This window comes from Oncorhynchus mykiss, chromosome 11, assembly GCF_013265735.2.
Source record: "Oncorhynchus mykiss isolate Arlee chromosome 11, USDA_OmykA_1.1, whole genome shotgun sequence".
NCBI classification, from domain to species: domain Eukaryota; kingdom Metazoa; phylum Chordata; class Actinopteri; order Salmoniformes; family Salmonidae; genus Oncorhynchus; species Oncorhynchus mykiss.
This window is the reverse complement of record NC_048575.1, coordinates 75,971,586-75,995,585: the sequence shown is the minus strand read 5'-3', so window position 1 is coordinate 75,995,585 and position 24,000 is coordinate 75,971,586. Positions and strand designations below refer to the sequence as shown.

General features: G+C 46.0%; 1 protein-coding gene across 14 annotated transcripts in view; it reads left to right on the top strand.

The window, feature by feature from the left end:
- Positions 1-24,000, top strand: part of LOC110536395 (calcium/calmodulin-dependent protein kinase type II subunit beta) — a 163,105-nt gene that overhangs the window by 47,117 nt on the left and 91,988 nt on the right. For 10 of the 14 annotated variants that reach the window (XM_036936365.1, XM_036936363.1, XM_036936371.1 and 7 more), the window contains exon 6: positions 3,644-3,716. In XM_036936365.1, coding sequence (XP_036792260.1) covers positions 3,644-3,716 — 73 coding nt within the window. Of the gene's footprint in view, positions 1-3,612; positions 3,717-13,332; positions 13,406-24,000 lie in introns of those variants that run through there. The other 4 variants (XM_036936372.1, XM_036936367.1, XM_036936358.1 and 1 more) reach the window with 2 other exon arrangements.

The window sequence follows — 24,000 nt, the reverse complement described above, 5'->3', positions numbered from 1 at the left end:
TCTGTACTGTAAACAATACTGTAAATGAAGGCAAGTGTCTGTACTGTAAACAATACTGTAAACGAAGGCAGGTGTCTGTACTGTACTGTAAATGTGCAGTACTGTATCTGAGACAACACAAGTCTCTTAATTTTTCTGGTATGTGAGTGTCTGTGTTCGTGTGTGTGCGTGCGTGTCTCTCTCTCTCTCTGTGTGTGTGTGTGTGTGTCAGTCAGTCAGTCAGTCAGTCAGTCAGTCAGTCAGTCAGTCAGTCATCCAGGTCAGCCCTGCCCCATTTTTCATAGGAGACCAGCAATAATTGGGCCTTTAATTATGTCGGCATAATTAGTCACACACTCAGATAATTTGTTTTAATAGTTTCAAATGTTTTTCTGCCGTCATGTACTGGTGTTGCCGTGACAAAACACATATGTAGAACAGGATGTAAAATGTTTTCTGTTATTAAACACAAAATAAATGATTTCCATATTATCAGCCATGTGGAAAAGCCTCCTGCTGTTAGTCACAGTATATCCTGCTGTTAGTCACAGTATATCCTGCCGTTAGTCACAGTATATCCTGCCGTTAGTCACAGTATATCCTGCTGTTAGTCACCGTATATCCTGCTGTTAGTCACAGTATATCCTGCCGTTAGTCACGTTATATACTGCTGTTAGTCACAGTATATCCTGCCGTTAGTCACGTTATGTCCTGCTGTTAGTCACAGTATATCCTGCTATTAGTCACGTTATATCCTGCCGTTAGTCACGTTATATCCTGCCGTTAGTCACGTTATATCCTGCTGTTAGTCACAGTATGACCAGTACATTGAACTCCTTCACTGCACATCACACACAGGGTGGAAAGGCACATTAACCTCTTCACTTCACTCACACTGCTATTCTTTCCATCCACTGGTTAGTTTAAATAACAGTTCCACATCGATCCCCTGCTGTCCTCTCTGTATCCCCTGCTGTCCTCTCTGTATCCCTTTCTTTCCTCTCTGTATCCCCTGCTGTCCTCTCTGTATCCCTTTCTTTCCTCTCTGTATCCCCTGCTGTCCTCTCTGTATCCCCTGCTGTCCTCTCTGTATCCCCTGCTGTCCTCTCTGTATCCCTTTCTTTCCTCTCTGTATCCCCTGCTGTCCTCTCTGTAGCCCTTTCTTTCCTCTCTGTATCCCCTGCTGTCATCTCTGTATCCCTTTCTTTCCTCTCTGTATCCCCTGCTGTCCTCTCTGTATCCCCTGCTGTCCTCTCTGTATCCCCTGCTATCCTCTCTGTATCCCTTTCTTTCCTCTCTGTATCCCCTGCTGTCCTCTCTGTAGCCCTTTCTTTCCTCTCTGTATCCCCTGCTGTCATCTCTGTATCCCTTTCTTTCCTCTCTGTATCCCCTGCTGTCCTCTCTGTAGCCCTTTCTTTCCTCTCTGTATCCCCTGCTGTCCTCTCTGTATCCCTTTCTTTCCTCTCTGTATCCCCTGCTGTCCTCTCTGTATCCCTTTCTTTCCTCTCTGTATCCCCTGCTGTCCTCTCTGTATCCCCTGCTGTCCTCTCTGTATCCCCTGCTGTCCTCTCTGTATCCCTTTCTTTCCTCTCTGTATCCCCCGCTGTCCTCTCTGTATCCCCTGCTGTCCTCTCTGTATCCCTTTATTTCCTCTCTGTATCCCCTGCTGTCCTCTCTGTATCCCTTTCTTTCCTCTCTGTATCCCCTGCTGTCCTCTCTGTATCCCTTTCTTTCCTCTCTGTATCCCTTTCTTTCCTCTCTGTATCCCCTGCTGTCCTCTCTGTATCCCCTGCTGTCCTCTCTGTATCCCTTTCTTTCCTCTCTGTATCCCCTGCTGTCCTCTCTGTATCCCCTGCTGTCCTCTCTGTATCCCTTTCTTTCCTCTCTGTATCCCCTGCTGTCCTCTCTGTATCCCCTGCTGTCCTCTCTGTATCCCTTTCTTTCCTCTCTGTATCCCCTGCTGTCCTCTCTGTATTCCTTTCTTTCCTCTCTGTATCCCCTGAAGTCCTCTCTGTATCCCCTGCTGTCCTCTCTGTATCCCTTTCTTTCCTCTCTGTATCCCCTGCTGTCCTCTCTGTATCCCCTGCTGTCCTCTCTGTATCCCCTGCTGTCCTCTCTGTATTCCTTTCTTTCCTCTTTGTATCCCCTGCTGTCCTCTCTGTATCCCTTTCTTTCCCCTCTGTATCCCCTGCTGTCCTCTCTGTATCCCTTTCTTTCCTCTCTGTATCCCTTTCTTTCCTCTCTGTATCCCCGGAAGTCCTCTCTGTATCCCCTGCTGTCCTCTCTGTATCCCTTTCTTTCCTCTCTGTATCCCCTGCTGTCCTCTCTGTATCCCTTTCTTTCCTCTCTGTATCCCTTTCTTTCCTCTCTGTATCCCCTGCTGTCCTCTCTGTATCCCTTTCTTTCCTCTCTGTATCCCCTGCTGTCCTCTCTGTATCCCTTTCTTTCCTCTCTGTATCCCCTGCTGTCCTCTCTGTATCCCTTTCTTTCCTCTCTGTATCCCCTGCTGTCCCCTCTGTAGCCCTTTCTTTCCTCTCTGTATCCCCTGCTGTCCTCTCTGTATCCCTTTCTTTCCTCTCTGTATCCCCTGCTGTCCTCTCTGTAGCCCTTTCTTTCCTCTCTGTATCCCCTGCTGTCCTCTCTGTATCCCTTTCTTTCCTCTCTGTATCCCCTGCTGTCTTCTCTGTATCCCTTTCTTTCCTCTCTGTATCCCCTGCTGTTCTCTCTGTATCCCCTGCTGTCCGCTCTGTATCCCTTTCTTTCCTCTTTGCCTCGCTCGCTTCCTCACTCCTGCTTTCTCTCTCACTCTTCCCATCTCTTCCCATCCCTTTCACTCACTCGTTCTCCTTCACCCTCTCAGCTTCTCTCTTTTCTTTCTCTATCTTCCCTCTCTGTATATATATCCTTCTCCTCTCTCTCTCTGTCTCTCTCTCTTTCTCTCTCTCTCTCAATTTCTCTCTCTCTCTCTCTTTCTCATTCTCCATTTTCTCTCTCTCTCTCATTCTCTCTTTCTCTCTCTCTCTCTCTCTCATTCTCTCTCTCTCATTCTCTCTCTCTCTCATTCTCTTTCTCTCGCTCATTCTCTCTCTCTCTCATTCTCTTTCTCTCGCTCATTCTCTCTCTCTCTCATTCTCTCTCATTCTCTCTCTCTCTCTCTCTCTCTCTCTCTCTCTCTCATTCTCTCTCTCATTCTCTCTCTCATTCTCTCTCTCTCTCTCTTTCCCTCTCTCTCATTCTCTCTCTCTCTCTCTCTCTCTCTCTCTTTCCTTTCTCTCTGTGTTCTGAGTTTGTCTGGCTGTGCCGTTGTTGGTAGTCTTGTGTCTCATCATGTTTGAAACGGTTTTGTCTCCTCACTCCTCACTGCATTTATTCACTTCCCCTCCTCCTTTCATTTCTCTCTCCATCTCCCTGTTCCTCCCATCTCTCACTCCCTCCTCCTCACTTTTCCTGGACCATTCTGACTCAAACATCTCTATCAACTCTTCTCCTCCTTCTCTCCTCCTTTCTGTCCATCAATTGGGGCATTCTTTTTTCACTTCCATCTCACATCATTATGTTCACCTGTCCACTTGTCTCCTCCACCTTCTTATCCTCTCTCCTTCCACCTTGCCCTTCCTCCATCTCTCCCTCCTCTCCTCTCCTTCTCTCTGTTTTGTCTTCACAGTCATTGTATCACCCAGATTCTAGACAGTGTTCATCACATTCACCAACATGACATAGTGCACAGGGACCTGAAGGTCAGTATGTCTAGAAACCAACTTCCCTCCTTTCTCTGCCTGCCCCCCCCCACCCTCAACCCCTGCACCTCTGACTGCCCCCCCACCCTCCTCAACCCCTGCACCTCTGCCTGCATGCCCCCTCCTCTGTCTCAGTCTGTCTATCCGTGTGTCCGTCGATCAGTTCGTCAGTTTGTCTGTTGCTCTGTGGAGTTTCTGCTTGTTTAAATGTTCTACACTATTATTCTATCAGAGGTTCATTTCTTCTTGTTGCGCTGATTCACTGACTTCCCCCCTTGACTCCCACTCCCTCCCCAAAACTTTGACCCCGCTCCAGTCCTCTCAAACCGTCATCCCGGTGCACATGCCCAGCTTCTCAGGCTGCAGTGACCTTTCCTCTGTCCAAGGCGTGTCCCAAATGACACCCTATTCTGTATGTAGTACACCATTTTTGACCCCAACCCTATGAGCCCTGTATAGGGAATAGGGTGCAATTTGAGATGCAGACCAACTCATCACGGTTTGAAATCCCAGCAAGGCCCAGGTTTCCCTTGTTCACTCTGATCTCCATCGCTTCCTCAATCCCCTCCTCCTCTCAACCCCCCCTGACTCCTCCCCCTGACTCCTCCCCTTCTCCCATTGGAAAGCATCTCAGGACACATATTCAGCTACGCTACAGCACTCAACAACAACATCACCTAAGCCTGGGGGTATATAGCTGACAGGATAGATACTATAGCATTCTTTTCTCTAACATAAACCATTACGGTCTGATACCAACCGCAACCTAAGATGTGTGCCATGTGTTTAGAAAGCAAGGGGAATTTACTTAGCCTACTGAACAATTATTTCCCTGTTTAGACAGGCAATTTCACACTGGCAACGAGTAACCTGCAATACCAGACTCAGAAATGGTTTTTAATGAGCGACTAGCGATTTGAGTAACAACTAGTTTAAAAAAATCACCTTTTTCTAACACATCTTGTTGAGGAATAGTGTCAAATTAAACCACACTGACAGATTATGAGTTTTACAGTATTTTGTACAGATTTGAACACTATGGTGTTGAACACTGAGTTGTAGTCAATGAACAGCATTCTCACATAGGTGTTCCTTTTGTCCAGGTGGGAAAGGGCAGTGTGGAGTGTGATTGAGAGTCACTGCTACTTCCTGCTTTAGGTTTTGCTTGTAAGCAGGAATCAGGAAGATATAATTATGGTCACATTTGCCAAATGGAAGGCGAGGGAGAGCTTTGTACTCGTCCCTGTGTGTGGATTAGAGTTGGTCTAGAGTTTTTTTTCCTCTGGTTGCACATGTAACATGCATGTTGAAATGAGGTAAAACGGACTTAAATTTGCCTGCATTAAAGTCCCCAGCCACTAGGAGCGCCGCCTCTGGATGAGCATTTTCTTGTTTGCTTATGGCCTTATACAGCTCATTGAATGCGGTCTTAGTGCCAGCGTCGGTTTGTGGTGGTAAATAGACGGCCATGAAAAATATAGATTAACTCTTGGTAGATAGTGTTGTCTACAGCTTATCATGAGGTACTCTACCTCAGGCGAGCAATACCTCAAGACTACATTAATATTAAACATTGCGCACCAGCTGTTATTGACAAATAGACTCCCACGCCTCGTCTTACCGGATGTAGCTGTTCTGTCCTGCCGATGCACTGAAAAAACAGCCAAATGTAGATTATCCGTGTCATCCTTCAGCCACAACTTGGTGAAACAATAAGATATTACAGTTTATAATGTCCCGTTGGTAGGATAGTCTCGAACGGTGCTCATCCAGTTTAGTCTTCAGAGATTGCACGTTGGCCAATATAGCGGATGGTAGAGGCGGGTTATCTACTCGCCAACAAATTCTCACAAGGCACTCTGATCTCAGCCCCCTGTATTTCCTTATTTTCTTCATGCGATTGACGGGGATTTGGGCCTTGTCTGAGAGCAACATTATATCCTTCCTATCAGACTCATTAAAGAAAAAATCTTCATCCAGTTCGAGGTGAATAATTGCTGTTCTGATAAGAAGCTATTTTCAGTCACAAGAGACTGTAGCATCAACGTTATATACAAAATAAGTTACAAACAATGTGAAAAAACACATAAAATAGAACAATTGGTTGGTTAAGGGCCTGTAAAACGGCAACATCCATTCCGGCACCATTCCGCCACATTTCAACTTTTTATTCAGTACTTTTGTTGAAGGACCTTTGGCAGCAATTATGGCCTCGAGTCTCCTTGGGCATGACTCTACACGCTTGGCACACCTCTATTTGAGGAGTTTCTCCCATTCTTCTTTTCAGATCCTCTCAAGTTCTGTCAGATTGGATGGGGAGTGTCGCTGCACAGCTATTTTCAGGTTTCTCCAGAGATATTCGATCAGGTTTAAGTCCGGGCTCTGGCTGTTTCACTCAAGGACATTCAGAGACTTGTCCTGAAGCCACTCCTACATTGTGAGCTTATGTTCGTTGTCCTGTTAGGATGTGAACCTTCGCCCCAGTCTGAGGTCCTGAGTGTTCTGGAGCAGGTTTTCATCAAGGATCTTTCTGTACTTTGTTTCGTTCATCTTTCCTGCAATCCCTGCCGCAGAAAAACATCCCCACAGCATGATGCTGCCACCACTATGCTTCACTGTATGGATGGTGCCAGGTTTCTTCCAGATGTGACGTTTGGCATTTAGACTAAAGAATTCAATCTTGGTTTCCTCAGATCAGAGAATCTTGTTTCTCATGGTCCGAGAGTCCTTTAGGTGCCTTTTGGCAAACAACAAGCAGGATGTCATGTGCCTTTTACTGAGGAGTGGCTTCCGTCTGGCCACTCTACCATATTTGTTGGTACCCTTCCCCAGATCTGTGCCTCAACACAATCCTGTCTCGGAGCTCTATGGACAATTCCTCCGACCTCATGGCTTGGGTTTTTGCTCTGACATGCACTGTCAACTGTGGGACCTTATATAGACAGGTGTGTGCCTTTCCAAATCATGTACAATCAATTACATTTATCACAGGTGGACTCCTAATCAAGTTGTAGAAACATCTCAAGTATGATCAATGGAAACAGGATGCACCTGAGCTCAATTTCTTGTCTCATAGGAAAGGGTCTGAATTTTTACAGTACCAGTCAAAAGTTTGGACACACCTACTCATTCCATTCCATTTTTCTTTATTTGTAGTATTTTCTACATTGTAGAATAATAGTGAAGACATCAAAACTATGAAATAACACATATGGAATTATGTAGTCACCAATAAAGTGATAAACAAATCAAAATATATTTTATATTTGAGATCCTTCAAAGTAGCCACCCTTTGCCTTGATGACAGCTTTGCACACTCTCCACATGTGTGATGCCAACATTGTGAAAAATCTGTCGACGTGCCCTTGAGCAAGGCACTTAACCCTAATTGCTCCTGTAAGTCTCTCTGGATAAGAGCTTCTGATAAATGACTAACATGTGAATGTGTATTTCATGGACTGACAAGTCAATATTCTATGAACTGTATATTTTGGACACAAATAATGATTTACTGCTTCTGCAAATGTCAGTGTGAGATCAATATGTTGCATTCAGTATATTAAAATTAGTTTACCTCGTACACCTCTCTATTATTACCTGCTAAACTTATTATTATTAACTTATTACCTAGTAAAATATATATATATATATATATATATATATATATATATATATATATATATATATATATATCTCATATATATACAGTGGGGAGAACAAGTATTTGATACACTGCCGATTTTGCAGGTTTTCCTGCTTACAAACCATGTAGAGGTCTGTAATTTTTAAATGAAAATGCAAATGATTTACTTAAAAATCATACAATGTGATTTTCTGGATTTTTGTTTTAGATTCCGTCTCTCACAGTTGAAGTGTACCTATGATAAAAAATTACAGACCTCTACATGCTTTGTAAGTAAGAAAACCTGCAAAATCGGCAGTGTGTCAAATACTTGTTCTCCCCACTGTATATATTTTGCCATTTGCAGACAGACGGAGAACCACTTATTTATCCTTTTTATCATCCCCTGTCCTGAAAAACACACAGGCCTGGACCATGGTAGTAATAACAACAGACAATCCTCTTCACACACCCCCAGCTAACCCAACATGCGTGTGTATCCATGGCCTCTACCTATGCTGTATATCTATCTCCTCCCCATAAAGATAGATGCCAATCTGTGCATAGTCCAGACCTCATCATAATTACACCAGTCCAGACCTCATCATAATTACACCAGTCCAGACCTCATCATAACTACACCAGTCCAGACCTCATCATAACTACATCAGTCCAGACCTCATCATAATTACACCAGTCCAGACCTCATCATAACTTCACCAGTCCAGACCTCATCATAATTACACCAGTCCAGACCTCATCATAACTACACCAGTCCAGACCTCATCATAACTACACCAGTCCAGACCTCATCATAACTACACCAGTCCAGACCTCATCATAATTACACCAGTCCAGACCTCCTCATAACTACACCAGTCCAGACCTCATCATAATTACACCCACTCCAGACTTAATTTATTTGTACATTTAGCAGATGCTCTTATCCAGAGCGACTTACAGGAGCAATTAAGGTTAAGTATCTTGCTTGCTGTTTGGGGTTTTAGGCTGGGTTTCTGTACAGCACTTTGTGACATCAGCTGATGTAAAAAAAAAGGCTTTATAAATCCATTTGATTGCTCAAGGGCATATCAACTTATTTTTCACCTAGTCGGCTCGGGAGTCGAACCAGCAACGTTTCGGTAACTGGCCCAACGTGCTTAACTGTTAGGCTACCTGCCGCCCTACCTACTCATCATACCTAAACCAGTCCAGACCTCATAACTACACCAGTCCAGACCTCATCATAACTACACCAGTCCAGACCTCATCATAACTACACCAGTCCAGACCTCATCATAACTACACCAGTCCAGACCTCATCATAATTACACCAGTCCAGACCTCATCATAACTACACCAGTCCAGACCTCATCATACCTAAACCAGTCCAGACCCCATCATAACTACACCAGTCCAGACCTCATCATAACTACACCGGTCCAGACCTCATCATAATTACACCAGTCCAGACCTCATCATAACTACACCAGTCCAGACCTCATCATAATTACACCAGTCCAGACCTCATCATAACTACACCAGTCCAGACCTCATCATAACTACACCAGTCCAGACCCCATCATAACCCGTGTTAACCCTCGCAAGGCTGCAGGCCCAGATGGCATCCCCAGCCGCGCCCTCAGAGCATGCGCAGACCAGCTGGCCGGTGTGTTTACGGACATATTCAATCAATCCCTATACCAGTCTGCTGTTCCCACATGCTTCAAGAGGGCCACCATTGTTCCTGTTCCCAAGAAAGCTAAGGTAACTGAGCTAAATGACTACCGCCCCGTAGCACTCACATCCGTCATCATGAAGTGCTTTGAGAGACTAGTCAAGGACCATATCACCTCCACCCTACCTGACACCCTAGACCCACTCCAATTTGCTTACCGCCCAAATAGGTCCACAGACGATGCAATCTCAACCACACTGCACACTGCCCTAACCCATCTGGACAAGAGGAATACCTATGTGAGAATGCTGTTCATCGACTACAGCTCGGCATTCAACACCATAGTACTCTCCAAGCTCGTCATCAAGCTCGAGACCCTGGGTCTCGACCCCGCCCTGTGCAACTGGGTACTGGACTTCCTGACGGGCCGCCCCCAGGTGGTGAGGGTAGGCAACAACATCTCCTCCCCGCTGATCCTCAACACTGGGGCCCCACAAGGTTGCGTTCTGAGCCCTCTCCTGTACTCCCTGTTCACCCACGACTGCGTGGCCACGCACGCCTCCAACTCAATCATCAAGTTTGCGGACGACACAACAGTGGTAGGCTTGATTACCAACAACGATGAGACGGCCTACAGGGAGGAGGTGAGGGCCCTCGGAGTGTGGTGTCAGGAAAACAACCTCACACTCAACGTCAACAAAACTAAGGAGATGATTGTGGACTTCAGGAAACAGCAGAGGGAACACCCCCCTATCCACATCGATGGAACAGTAGTGGAGAGGGTAGCAAGTTTTAAGTTCCTCGGCATACACATCACAGACAAACTGAATTGGTCCACTCACACAGACAGCATCGTGAAGAAGGCGCAGCAGCGCCTCTTCAACCTCAGGAGGCTGAAGAAATTCGGCTTGTCACCAAAAGCACTCACAAACTTCTACAGATGCACAATCGAGAGCATCCTGGCGGGCTGTATCACCGCCTGGTATGGCAACTGCACCGCCCTCAACCGTAAGGCTCTCCAGAGGGTAGTGAGGTCTGCACAACGCATCACCGGGGGCAAACTACCTGCCCTCCAGGACACCTACACCACCCGATGTCACAGGAAGGCCATAAAGATCATCAAGGACATCAACCACCCGAGCCACTGCCTGTTCACCCCGCTATCATCCAGAAGGCGAGGTCAGTACAGGTGCATCAAAGCTGGGACCGAGAGACTGAAAAACAGCTTCTATCTCAAGGCCATCAGACTGTTAAACAGCCACCACTAACACTGAGTGGCTGCTGCCAACACACTGACACTGACTCAACTCCAGCCACTTTAATAATGGGAATTGATGGGAAATGATGTAAATATATCACTAGCCACTTTAAACAATGCTACCTTATATAAATGTTACTTACCCTACATTATTCATCTCATATGCATACGTATATACTGTACTCTATATCATCGACGGTATCCTTATGTAATACATGTATCACTAGCCACTTTATACTATACTATGCCACTTTGTTTACATACTCATCTCATTTGTACATACTGTACCCGATACCATCTACTGTATCTTGCCTATGCTGCTCTGTACCATCACTCATTCATATATCCTTATGTACATATTCTTTATCCCCTTACACTGTGTACAAGACAGTAGTTTTGGAATTGTTAGTTAGATTACTTGTTATTACTGCATTGTCGGAACTAGAAGCACAAGCATTTCGCTACACTCGCATTAACATCTGCTAACCATGTGTATGTGACAAATAAAATTTGATTTGATTTGATTTGATTTGAACTACACCAGTCCAGACCTCATCATAACTACACCAGTCCAGACCTCATCATAACTACACCAGTCCAGTCCCCATCATAACTACACCAGTCCAGACCTCATCATAACTACACCAGTCCAGACCTCATCATACCTAAACCAGTCCAGACCCCATCATAACTACACCAGTCCAGACCTCATCATAACTACACCAGTCCAGACCTCATCATAATTACACCAGTCCAGACCTCATCATAACTACACCAGTCCAGACCTCATCATAATTACACCAGTCCAGACCTCATCATAACTACACCAGTCCAGACCTCATCATAACTACACCAGTCCAGACCCCATCATAACTACACCAGTCCAGACCTCATCATAACTACACCAGTCCAGACCTCATCATAACTACACCAGTCCAGTCCCCATCATAACTACACCAGTCCAGACCTCATCATAACTACACCAGTCCAGACCTCATCATAACTACACCAGTCCAGACCTCATCATAACTACACCAGTCCAGACCTCATCATAACTACACCAGTCCAGACCTCATCATAACTACACCAGTCCAGACCTCATCATAACTACACCAGTCCAGACCTCATCATAACTACACCAGTCCAGACCTCATCATAACTTCACCAGTCCAGACCCCATCATAACTACACCAGTCCAGACCTCATCATAACTACACTAGTCCAGACCTCATCATAACTACACCAGTCCAGACCTCATCATAACTACACCAGTCCAGACCCCATCATAACTACACCAGTCCAGACCTCATCATAACTACACCAGTCCAGACCTCATCATAACTACACCAGTCCAGACCTCATCATAACTACACCAGTCCAGTCCGTACTCTTCCTACTGTATCTGTTAAGTTTTTCCATCCATGTATTTTTAGCCTGTTGGTCATGTGGTCTGTGTCTGAAAAGACACAATGGTGCCAGTTGTGTCAGCAGAAGGCAGGATAGGTATACAACATGCTGTTGGTCTTAAGATAATCTTTTCAATGTGTTGTTTTTAGCTGTGGGATAGAAAGCCATACCCCTTACCACATCCTCTCCCTTCTCCCTCCCCTAGTCCCCCCTCCCTCCCCTAGTCCCCTCTCCCTCCCCTAGTCCCCTAGTCCCTTCTCCCTCCCCTAGTCCCTTCTCCCTCCCCTAGTCCCCTCTCCCTCCCCTAGTCCCTTGTCCCTCCCTTACTCCCCTCTCCCTCCCCTAGTCCCCCCTCCCTCCCCTAGTCCCCCCTCCCTCCCCTAGTCCCCCCTCCCTCCCCTAGTCCCCTCTCCCTCCCCTAGTCCCCTAGTCCCTTCTCCCTCCCCTAGTCCCTTCTCCCTCCCCTAGTCCCCTCTCCCTCCCCTAGTCCCTTGTCCCTCCCTTACTCCCCTCTCCCTCCCCTAGTCCCCCCTCCCTCCCATAGTCCCTTCTCTCTCCCCTAGTCCCCCCTCACCTCCCCTAGTCTCCTCTCCCTTCTCCGTGCCATAGTCCCTTCTCCCTCCCCTAGTCCCCCCTCCCTCCCCTAGTCCCCCCTCCCTCCCCTAGTCCCCTCTCCCTTCTCCCTCTCCTTTCCCTCCCCTAGTCCCCCCTCCCTCCCCTAGTCCCCTCTCCCTCCCCTCTCCCTCCCCTAGTCCCCTCTCCATGCCCTAGTCCCCCCTCCCTCCCCTAGTCCCCTCTACCTCCCCTAGTCCCTTCTCCCTCCCCTAGTCCCCTCTCCCTCCCCTACTCGCCTCTCCCTCCCCTAGTCCCTCCTCCCCTAGACCCCTCTCCCTCAGCCCTAGTCCCCCCTCCCTCATGGCTGCCTAAATATGGTTCCCAATCAGAGACAACGATAAACACCTGCCTCTGATTGAGAACCACTCCAGACAGCCATAGACTATACTAGATAACCCCACTAAGCCACAATCCCAATACCTACAAAAACCCCAAGACAAAACACACCACATAATAAACCCATGTCACACCCTGGCCTGACCAAAATAATAAAGAAAACACAAAATACTAAGACCAGGGCGTGACAATACATTTCTTTAAGATCATTGGTCACCTAAATGAAAGAGAGGGAGGGAGCATTTTGCCCTTTGACCTTTCTCATAATGGAGCCAGTGGAATCCATTGGCCCTACATGGAGATCTTTGTTACTTTGACAACGGATCGTTCTCATTGGCAGGTTTGAACTGTTTACAATAAAGTGGTCCAGGTGATGATACTCTACTTAAAGTCACATGATACACACCTACTGGCCATTCTACCGCCAAGTTATTGTCCTTTCGCTTGGCTAGGCCATGGGTTGCACAAGGCTGGTGACAGAAGACCCCCCCCCCCCCCCCCCCCCCCCCTTCGTCCTCCTCCCCACTTCCTCCCGCTACCTTCCTCCTCCCCCCTCCCCATCCCCCTACCTTCATTCTCACTCTTCCCCGCTCCCCCCCCCCCCACCTCTACCCCTTACCCTACCCTCCTCCCTAGCCTGTGCATGGAATTGTAGCTATGCTGCTCAGACTAACATGCGCCCCCTGGTGTTTGCATGCAGTCATTGCATCCAGCAGATCGTGGAGGCGGTGCTACACTGCCATCAAATGGGCGTGGTGCATCGAGATCTAAAGGTGGGTAACAGGTCTGTTCAGTGTCTGTTCAGTGTGTGTTCAGTGTCCATTCAGTGTCTGTTCAGTGTCCATTCAGTGTCTGTTCAGTGTCCATTCAGTGTGTGTTCAGTGTCCATTCAGTGTCCATTCAGTGTCTGTTCAGTGTCCATTCAGTGTGTGTTCAGTGTCTGTTCAGTGTCTGTTCAGTGTCCATTCAGTGTCTGTTCAGTGTCCATTCAGTGTCTGTTCAGTGTCCATTCAGTGTGTGTTCAGTGTGTGTTCAGTGTGTGTTCAGTGTCTGTTCAGTGTCCATTCAGTGTCCATTCAGTGTGTGTTCAGTGTCTGTTCATTGTCCATTCAGTGTCCATTCAGTGTCTGCTCAGTGTCCATTCAGTGTCTGCTCAGTGTCCATTCAGTGTCTGCTCAGTGTCCGTTCCGTGTCTGTTCAGTGTCTGTTCAGTGTGTGTTGTGTGTGTGTGTGTGTGTGTGTGTGTTGGGGGTGTGTGTCCTCTATATGCGTGTTAAGCGAAATTGTCCAACATCACTGTTTGTGGACAGATTATAGCTGTCTAGCACTGACTGTAAAATATAGTAACACCTCTCTAGAGAAGACTGAGCTGAGCTGTTCAGTAAATCTTTAGCCTGTCAGTCCTACCAAGTAGTTTCTAGTTAAAAAACAAACAAACATTATTTCACTTTTATTTAACCAGGTAGGCAAGTTGAGAACAAGTTCTCATTTACAACTGCGACCTGGCCAAGATAAAGCAAAGCAGTGGGACACAAACAACAACACAGAGTTACACATGGAATAAACAAACATACAATCAATAATACAATAGAAAAGTCTAAATACAGTGTGTGCAAATGAGGTAGGATAAGGGAGGTAAGACAATAAATAGGCCATAGTGGAGAAATAATTACAATATAGTAATTAAACACTGGAGTGATAGATGTGCAGAAGATGAATGTGATGAAGTAGAGATACTGGGGTGCAAAGGAGCAAAATAAATAAATAACAGTATGGGGATGAGGTAGTTGGATGGGCTAATTACAGATGGGCTATGCACAGGTGCAGTGATCTGTGAGCTGCTCTGACAGCTGGTGCTTAAAGTTAGTGAGGGAGATATGGGTATCCAGCTTTAGTGATTTTTGCAGTTTGTTCCAGTCATTGGTAGCAGAGGACTGTAAGGAAAGGCAGCCAAAGGTGGAGTTGGCTTTGGGGATGACCAGTGAGATATATCTGCTAGAGCGCGTGCTATGGGTGGGTGCTGCTATGGTGACCAGTGAGCTGAGATAAGGCGGGACTTTACCTAGCAAAGAATTATAGATGACCTCGAGCCAGTGGGTTTGGCGATGAATATGAAGTGAGGGCCAGCCAATGAGAGCACACAGGTCGCAGTGGTGGGTAGCATATGGGGCTTAGGTGACAAAACGGATGGCACTGTGATAGACTACATCCAATTTGCTGAGTAGAGTGTTGGAGGCTATTTTGTAAATGATATCGCCAAAGTCAAGGATTGGTAGGATAGTCAGTTTTACGAGGGTATGTTTAGCAGCATGAGTGAAGGATGCTTTGTTGTGAAATAGGGAGCCGATTCTAGATTTAATTTTGGATTGGAGATGATTAATGTGAGTCTGGAAGGAGAGTTTATAGTCTAACCAGACACCAAGGTATTTGTAGTTGTCCACATATTCTAAGTCAGAACCGTCCAGAGTAGTGATGCTGGACGGGTGGGCAGGTGTGGGCAGCGAATGGTTGAAGAGCATGCATTTAGTTTTACTTGCATTTAGGAGGAGTTGGAGGCCACGAAAGGAGTGTTGTATGGCATTGAAGCTTATCTTGAGGTTAGTTAACACAGTGTCCGAAGAAGGGCCAGAATTATACAGAATGGTGTCATCTGCGTAGAGGTGGATCAGAGAATCACCACCAGCAAGAGCCATATCATTGATGTATACAGAGAAGAGAGTCAGCCCGAGGATTGATCCCTGTGGCACCCCCATAGAGACTGCCAGAGGTCCGGACAACAGGCCCTCCGATTTGACACACTGAACTCTATCAGAGAAGTTGTTGGTGAACCAGGCGAGGCAGTCATTTGAGAAACCAAGGCTGTTGAGTCTGCCAATATGCATGTGGTGATTGACAGAGTCGAAAGCGTTGGCCAGGTCGACGAATACAGCTGCACAGTATTGTCTTTTATCGATGGCAGTTATGATATCGTTAAGGACCTTGAGTGTGGCTGAGGTGCACCCATGACCAGCTCGGAAACCAGCTTGCATAGCGGAGAAGGTACGGTGGGATTCAAAATGGTCGTTGATCTGTTTGTTAAATTGGCTTTCGAAGACCTTAGAAAGGCAGGTTAGGATAGATATAGGTCTGTAGCAGTTTGGGTCTAGAGTGTGTCCCCCTTTGAAGAGGGGGATGACCGCGGCAGCTTTCCAATCTTTGGGGATCTCAGACAATACGAAAGAGAGGTTGAACAGGCTAGTAATAGGGATGGCAACAATTTCGGCAGATAATTTTAGAAAGAAAGGGTCCAAACTGTCTAGCCCAGCTGATTTGTAGGTGTCCAGATTTTGCAGCTCTTTCAGAACATCAGCTTTCTGAATTTGGGTGAAGGAGATCAGTCTCCTGTCTTCAGGTCAGAATCATATCCTACAGCCTTATCTCTTTCTCTGCACCATGGGATCTGTCCAATACGATCTTTCACATATCTCTGATGGTGCCTTGCAAAATGCTGCCCCTCTATCTCTCTCCTGGTTTTGAAACAACAACTCCCCCCTTTTCCAAATGCAGTCCCTCTCTCACCTATCTTCTTGTTGAGACAGCACCTCTCCTTGTCTGGGGAGAATGCCAGTATGCATGCTTGTTATGCTATCTGACGGATGGGTCTTCTATGCTGTGCTAGTCCTCTCTCGGAACAGATTTTGATCACCAGTTTAAATGGTTCAGGATTTGGGCCATTTATCTACTTCCACAGGGTCAGATGAACTTGTGGATACCATTTGCATGTCTCTGTGTTTAGTAGGAAGGAAGTTAGAGGTCATTTTGTGAGCCAATGCTATGCTAGCAGATACCCATAGACCTCTGGTCATTGCGCTGATGCTAGTTAGCAATTGCGCTAGCCCTAGTTAGCAGCTTTCTTCAAACTGCACGCAAAGACAGAAAAATGGTGCCCATTAACTAGTCTGACTCTGGGGATGTAGATTGCCAAAATCCCAAAGTATCCCTTTAAATTGCTTGTTAAGATTGGTTGTAGTGTGTGCTGGATTTAAAGTTAGCCCCTTGTCAATATGATTCCCAATATGATTCCCAAAATGGGTTCTCAAAGGGAATTGATTCTTTGCCACATCCAGTTTAAATTTGTCTCTATGGTGCTTCCAATTGAGTTTTATAGCTTCCTGTAAGTATGTATTTATAGGTCAGATGACAGAAACTTGTTCTAATTGGTCAGAGCCTCTGTGCTGAGTGTTGTGATTGGATTGCAGCAGCAGTCCTGTCATCTCTCCTATCATGTGTGCGTGCGTGTGTGTGTGTGTGTGTGTGTGTGTGTGTGTGTGCGTGTGTGCGTGCTTGTGTGTTATACATGTTTTTATGGCTGCTTGTTGTCTTGCATGAAGCTGCGTGTGTGTTTTCAGTTCTCTAGACCAGGATAACACCTCATCAGACCCCAGCGCCGGCCTCTGCAACATTCTTCCTGTTTATCAGAACTGTTGTGGATATTTCTTTATTCAGCCACACCTATCAGGTTACAGTCCTCAGCTCTGGGGCATTTCACACAATATGTCATAGTGATGGCTGAGGACAGCCTCGGAGAGGGTCTGAAAGGCGAGGAGATCGCTCCAATGAAGTGGAGACAACCAGGAGATCGCTCCAACGAAGTGGAGACAACCAGGAGATCGCTCCAACGAAGTGGAGACAACCAGGAGATCGCTCCAACGAACTGGAGACAACCAGGAGATCGCTCCAACGAAGTGGAGACAACCAGGAGATCGCTCCAACGAAGTGGAGACAACCAGGAGATCGCTCCAACGAAGTGGAGACAACCAGGAGATCGCTCCAACGAAGTGGAGACAACCAGGAGATCGCTCCAACGAAGTGGAGACAGCCAGGAGATCGCTCCAACGAAGTGTAGACAACCAGGAGATCGCTCCAACGAAGTGGAGACAACCAGGAGATCGCTCCAACGAAGTGGAGACAACCAGGAGATCGCTCCAATGAAGTGGAGACAACCAGGAGATCGCTCCAATGAAGTGGAGACAACCAGGAGATCGCTCCAACGAAGTGGAGACAACCAGGAGATCGCTCCAATGAAGTGGAGACAACCAGGAGATCGCTCCAACGAAGTGGAGACAACCAGGAGATCGCTCCAACGAAGTGGAGACAACCAGGAGATCGCTCCAATGAAGTGGAGACAACCAGGAGATCGCTCCAATGAAGTGGAGACAACCAGGAGATCGCTCCAACGAAGTGGAGACAACCAGGAGATCGCTCCAATGAAGTGGAGACAACCAGAGAGTTATGAATAATTGATTAGTGTGGAATAGACTTAGGCGGTATCCAGATTGTCTTACCTTCATACCGACCTTGTAACATCCCGGGATATTCGTTAATACTGGCACTGAACACAAGGAGCGCTATTTTCAAACCCCACTGAGCCGCTGAGATCCGAAGGTTAGCCATGCTAACAAGTACATGTAAAATCCCATATGCTAACTAAATGCTAACAAGCGCATTGCAAACATTTTATACAGTCTCTGGCATAAATTATTTGCAGGACAGACATCCCAGCTCACAAAGTTATACAAGTAACTCAAAAATGCTACACAGTTTGCTGCACGTATGAAACAAATATTAGATAGCAAGGCTCTTGATCCAGGAGGGGATTCTCGGCCGTTACCAAGCAAAGCTTGAATTTGCAAGAAGCTAACCACTTAGTTAGATAGCTAACTAGCTACTAAATTAGCAAACCAAATGCATAACTGCAGAGCATTTAGCACATTTTAGACAGTCAACTTAATAGTTACAAGAAATCTAGCTGGTAAATATTTAGTTGTTAATTCCATATTGTAACTAGATCACCTGGAGAGTGCTGCACTACAGTGACTCACAAGGCTCCGGTCTAACGTTGTTGTGTGTTGTAAACAAACACCACGTGACTGGGGACTACGATAAGGTTCATAATGAAAAATTAGGTGACAGGTGAAATTAAGAACCTGACCTGCTTTAACCTTTAACCTCTAACGGATTGCACAAGTCAACTGCAGTTATTTACTTAAAAGGTACCTACAAATATTGAAATGATTAGAAATAATTTCTACGGTATTGACTGTATTGAAAAAAACATCCCGTGGCCATTTCCAATACCCCCGGTATACAGTATATACGGTATAATGGCCAAGCCTAGTATGGAAAGCAGGTCCATGAAGATGTTCTGTTCTTATGCTTCTTCTAATGTCCCAAAAACAGAGGAAATAGGCCACTGACTGGAAAGGACATTGTTGTCCGACTTCAACACAAGTTACCGGGTCATTTGAGGTACTGGTACAGAGGTACAGAGGTACTGAATTAACTCAACTGACATGAGACAAATGGAGACTTCATTTATTAGTTGATTTTTGTTGAAATATAACAGTGTTAAACTCCAAATGGTAATTTGGCTGAGATATTACGGCACTAAAGCCCAAATCCTGTAAGCCTCTCTCAGCTCTTTGTCAGTCAGGGTAAATGACCTAACCCTGTCTCTGGTTTCACACTATGGCCGTCAGTCGCCTTAAATCGGAGTGCCCTTTCAATGGAGGTCTGTCTGCCTGCATCTCTGCCTGTCTCTCTCTCTCTCTCTCTCTCTCTGTCTCTCTCTCTCTCTCTCTCTCTCTCTCTCTCTCTCTCTCTCTCTCTCTCTCTGCATGCGTTTGTGTGTGCGTAAGAATCAAGGATGGATTTGTGTGTTGCTGCATAGAGCTATGCAGACAGGATGACTGTCTGACTCTTTGTCTGTCTCTGTCTGTCTCTGTCTGTCTGACTCTCTGTCTGTTTGTCTGTCTGTCTGTCTCTGTTTGTCTCTATCTGTCTATTGTATGCCTGTCCACCTATTCATTGGAAGCTGTCTGTCTGTCTGTCTGTCTGTCTGTCTGTCTGTCTGTCTGACTGACTGTCTGTCTGTCTCTGACTGTCTGTCTGTCTCTGACTGTCTGTCTGTCTCTGACTGTCTGTCTGTCTCTGACTGTCTGTCTGTCTGTCTGTCTGTCTGTCTGTCTGTCTGTCTGTCTGTCTGTCTGTCTGTCTGTCTGCCTGCCTGTCTGTCTGTCTGCACGTGGTGAATTTCTATGTGTTTGTGCGGGTGGCCTGGATATTGTATGCCTGTCCACCTATTCATTGGAAGCTTGTGGTTAATCTGAATTCCACCCACAATCATAGCAGGGATTATCCCAACACTGCAGTGTTGGCAAGTTTGAACTTTCTCCTTACAAATGAGTAAACCCTGAATCATAGGCCTGAGAGAGTGATGACACTGCCTCAGCCTTCTAGTCTCTCTCTCCTTCTCTCTTTTGCTGTATCTCTCCATTTCTCTCTCTTTAGCTCTTTTTTGTTCGCTATCTCTCCCTTCTCACTATCTCTCCCTTCTCACTATCTCTCCCTTCTCACTATCTCTCCCTTCTCACTATCTCTCCGTTCTCACATCTCTCCCTTCTCACTATCTCTCCCTTCTCACTATCTCTCCCTTCTCACTATCTCTCCGTTCTCACATCTCTCCCTTCTCACTATTTATCCCTTCTCACTATCTCTCCCTTCTCACTATCTCTCCCTTCTCACTATCTCTCCCTTCTCACATCTCTCCCTTCTCACTATTTATCCCTTCTCACTATCTCTCCCTTCTCACTATCTCTCCCTTCTCACGATCTCTCCCTCTCTCTTTTTTCTCTCTTCTTTCTCTTTAGCTGTCTCTTTCTTTCTCACTATCTCTCCCTTCTCACTATCTCTCCCTTCTCACTCTCTCTGTTTTCTTTCTCTCTCCTGAGCAAGTGAGGGGTAGAAGAGAGGGAGAGGAGGAGGAGAGGGTGGAAACTAAGGGAGTGATGAAGGAGGGGAGATGGCATGTAAGAATGAAAGTTAAAGAGGAAGACAGGCTGCAATGACAAGCTACTACAATGACAAGCTACTGCAATGACGAGCTACTGCAGTGACACAAGCTACTGCAATGATGACTGCAATAACAAGCTACTGCAATGACACGAGCTCTTGCAATGACACGAGCTCTTGCAATGTCACGAGCTACTGCAATGACACGAACTCTTGCAATGACAAGCTACTGCAATGACACGAGCTCTTGCAATGACACGAGCTCCTGCAAAATGACACGAGCTACTGCAATGACAAGCTCCTACAATGACATGAGTTACTGCAATGACACCAGCTACTGCAATGACATGAGCTACTGCAATAACAAGCTACTGCAATGACACGAGCTACTGCAATGACACGAGCTACTGCAATGACAAGAGCTACTGCAATGACACGAGCTACTGCAATAACAAGTTACTGCAATGACAAGCTACTGCAATGACAAGAGCTACTGCAATGACATGAGATACTGCAATAACAAGCTACAGCACTGCAATGACAAGCTACTGCAATGACAAGAGCTACTGCAATGACACAAGCTACTGCAATGACAAGAGCTACTGCAATGACACGAGCTACTGCAATAACAAGCTACAGCACTGCAATGACAAGAGCTACTGCAATGACAAGAGCTACTGCAATGACAAGAGCTACTGCAATGACACGAGCTACTGCAATGCAGGGGATTCACTGACACTGTTAACATGGTGTCAGAGTTTATACCATACACCAGGGATCATCAACTAGATTCAGCCGAGGGACAATTTTTTTCTTCTTGAGCTGGATGGTCAAGGCTCCAAAACCTAATTACAAATAATTTGTAGACTAGAAATAGATTGCAAGAAGCCCAAACAGATATAATATTTGACTAAAACGTAATAATTTCAAACATTGCTTACATTTGTATACAATCACATATATGGTATATGTGCTCCGAAATATTGTGGGGGCAAATAAAATCAACTGCGGGCCAAATTCAGCCCGTGGGCCGCCAGTTGGGTAACCTTGCCTTACACCCTTATAGGTGTGTCTGGGCCGAGGTTGTGTAGATAGTTTTTATGTTGGATAACTCAGGGTACAAAGATGGAAAGAGAATTTGTGTTGATCTTAGGTGAAAGTAAAGTTAGGTGAAAGTAAAGTTACAGAAGCCCTTATTAGCACATTAGAGAGCTATGTAGAGCTATGTAGAGCTATGTAGAGCTATGGAGAGCTATGTAGAGCTATGGAGAGCTATGTAGAGCTATGTAGAGCTATGTAGAGCTATGGAGAGCTATGGAGAGCTATGTAGAGCTATGTAGAGCTATGTAGAGCTATGTAGAGCTATGGAGAGCTATGTAGAGCTATGTAGAGCTATGTAGAGCTATGGAGAGCTATGTAGAGCTATGTAGAGCTATGTAGAGCTATGTAGAGCTATGTAGAGCTATGGAGAGCTATGTAGAGCTATGGAGAGCTATGGAGAGCTATGTAGAGCTATGGAGAGCTATGTAGAGCTATGTAGAGCTATGTAGAGCTATGGAGAGCTATGTAGAGCTATGTAGAGCTATGTAGAGCTATGGAGAGCTATGTAGAGCTATGTAGAGCTATGTAGAGCTATGTAGAGCTATGGAGAGCTATGTAGAGCTATGTAGAGCTATGTAGAGCTATGTAGAGCTATGTAGAGCTATGTAAAGCTATGTGTACTGAACAAAAATATAAAGGAAACATGCAACAATTTCAAATATGTTGCTGAGTTTACAGTTTATAGAAGGAAATCAGTCAATTACAATAAATTAATTAGGCTCTAATCTATGTATTTCACATGACTGGGAATACAGATATGCATCTGTTGGGGCGTGGATCAGAAAACCAGTCAGTATCTGGTGTGACCACCATTTGCCTCATGCAGCGAGACACATCTCCTTCGCATAGAGCTGATCACGCTATTGATTGAGGCCTGTCAAATGTTGTCCCACTCCTCTTCAATGGCTGTGTGAAGTTGCTGGATATTGGCGGGAACTGGAACATGCTGTTGTGCGCACGTAGATCCATAGAATCCCAAACATGCCCAATGTGTGACATGGCTGGTGAGTAAGCAGGCCATGGACGTCCAGGAATGTTGTACAGATCCTTGCAACATCTTGCTGAAACATGAGGTGACTGCAGCAGATGTATGACACAACAATGGGCCTCAGTATCTCGTCACGGTATCTCTGTGAAGAGCACACTTCTCCAGCGTGCCAGTGGCAATCGAAGGTGAGCATTAGCCCACGTGAAGTCAGTTTCGAGGCCAAACTGCACTCAGGTCAAGACCCTGGTGAGGGCAACGAGCTAGCAGATAAGCTTCCCTGAGACGGTTTCTGACAGTTTGTGCAAAAAGTATTTGGTTGTGCAAGCCCACAGTTTCATCAGCTGTTCAGGTGGCTGGTCTCAGATGAACCCGCATGTGAAGAAGCCGGATGTGGAGGTCCTGGGCTGGCGTGGTTACATGTGGTCTGCGGTTGTGAGGCTGGTTGGACGTAGTGCCAAAGTCTCTAAAATGATGTTGGAGGCGGCTTATGGTAGAGAAATTAACATTGAATTATCTGGCAACAGCTCTGGTGGACATACCTGCAGTCAGCACAGAACTTTTCTGGGAATTTTTATTTCAGCTCATGAAACATGGGACTAACACTTAACATGTTGCTTTATATTTTGTTCAGTATAGATACGTAGATAATAATAATAGCCTAGATACACCACCATATTGTAAGCCTTACACCTATCCAGTCCCTTCAGATCTGCAAACAACAAAGTGAAGGGAAGGGAATAGGGCTGCCACATTTCTATTGTATGGAGCAGGGTTCCTGAACTCTGACCCTACGAAGTCCGGAGCCTGCTGGTTTTCTGTTATACCTGATAATTCATTGTACACACCTGGTGTCCCAGGTCTAAATCAGTCCTTCATTAGAGGGGAACAATGAAAAAAAATGCAGTGGAACTGGCTTCATGGTCCAGAGTTGAGGTTGAACAGAGAGAGAGCAAGAGAGCGAAACAGACAGAGAGAGAAAGCGAGCGAAACAGACAGAGAGAGAGAGAGAGAGAGAGCAAAAGAGAGCGAAAAAGTCAGAGAGAGACAGACACAGAGAGAGAGAGAGAGAGAGAGAGAGAGAGTGAGACAGACACAGAGAGAGAGAGAGAGAGAGAGAGAGAGACAGACACAGAGAGCAGGGGCCAGGGGGGATAGCAGCCCATTATTAGAGTCCCCCCCTGACAGAGAATAATGAGGCTGTTCTATCTGGGACACAGAGAGAGAGAGAGAGAAATACAGATAGAGAGAGAGAGCACCAACTCCACACACCACAGCCCAAACCCCTGTACCCTAAATCACAGCCCAGAGCACCCTACAGGGGGTAAGGACAAGGATTGGCTGCATCCTACTGTGTTACAACATTTATGTAGGTGTAATTCCCTTTACAATAAAATACGACGATAATGCACATTAAGGTGTATCGAAGTGTGGAGTGTGTGTGGAGTGTGT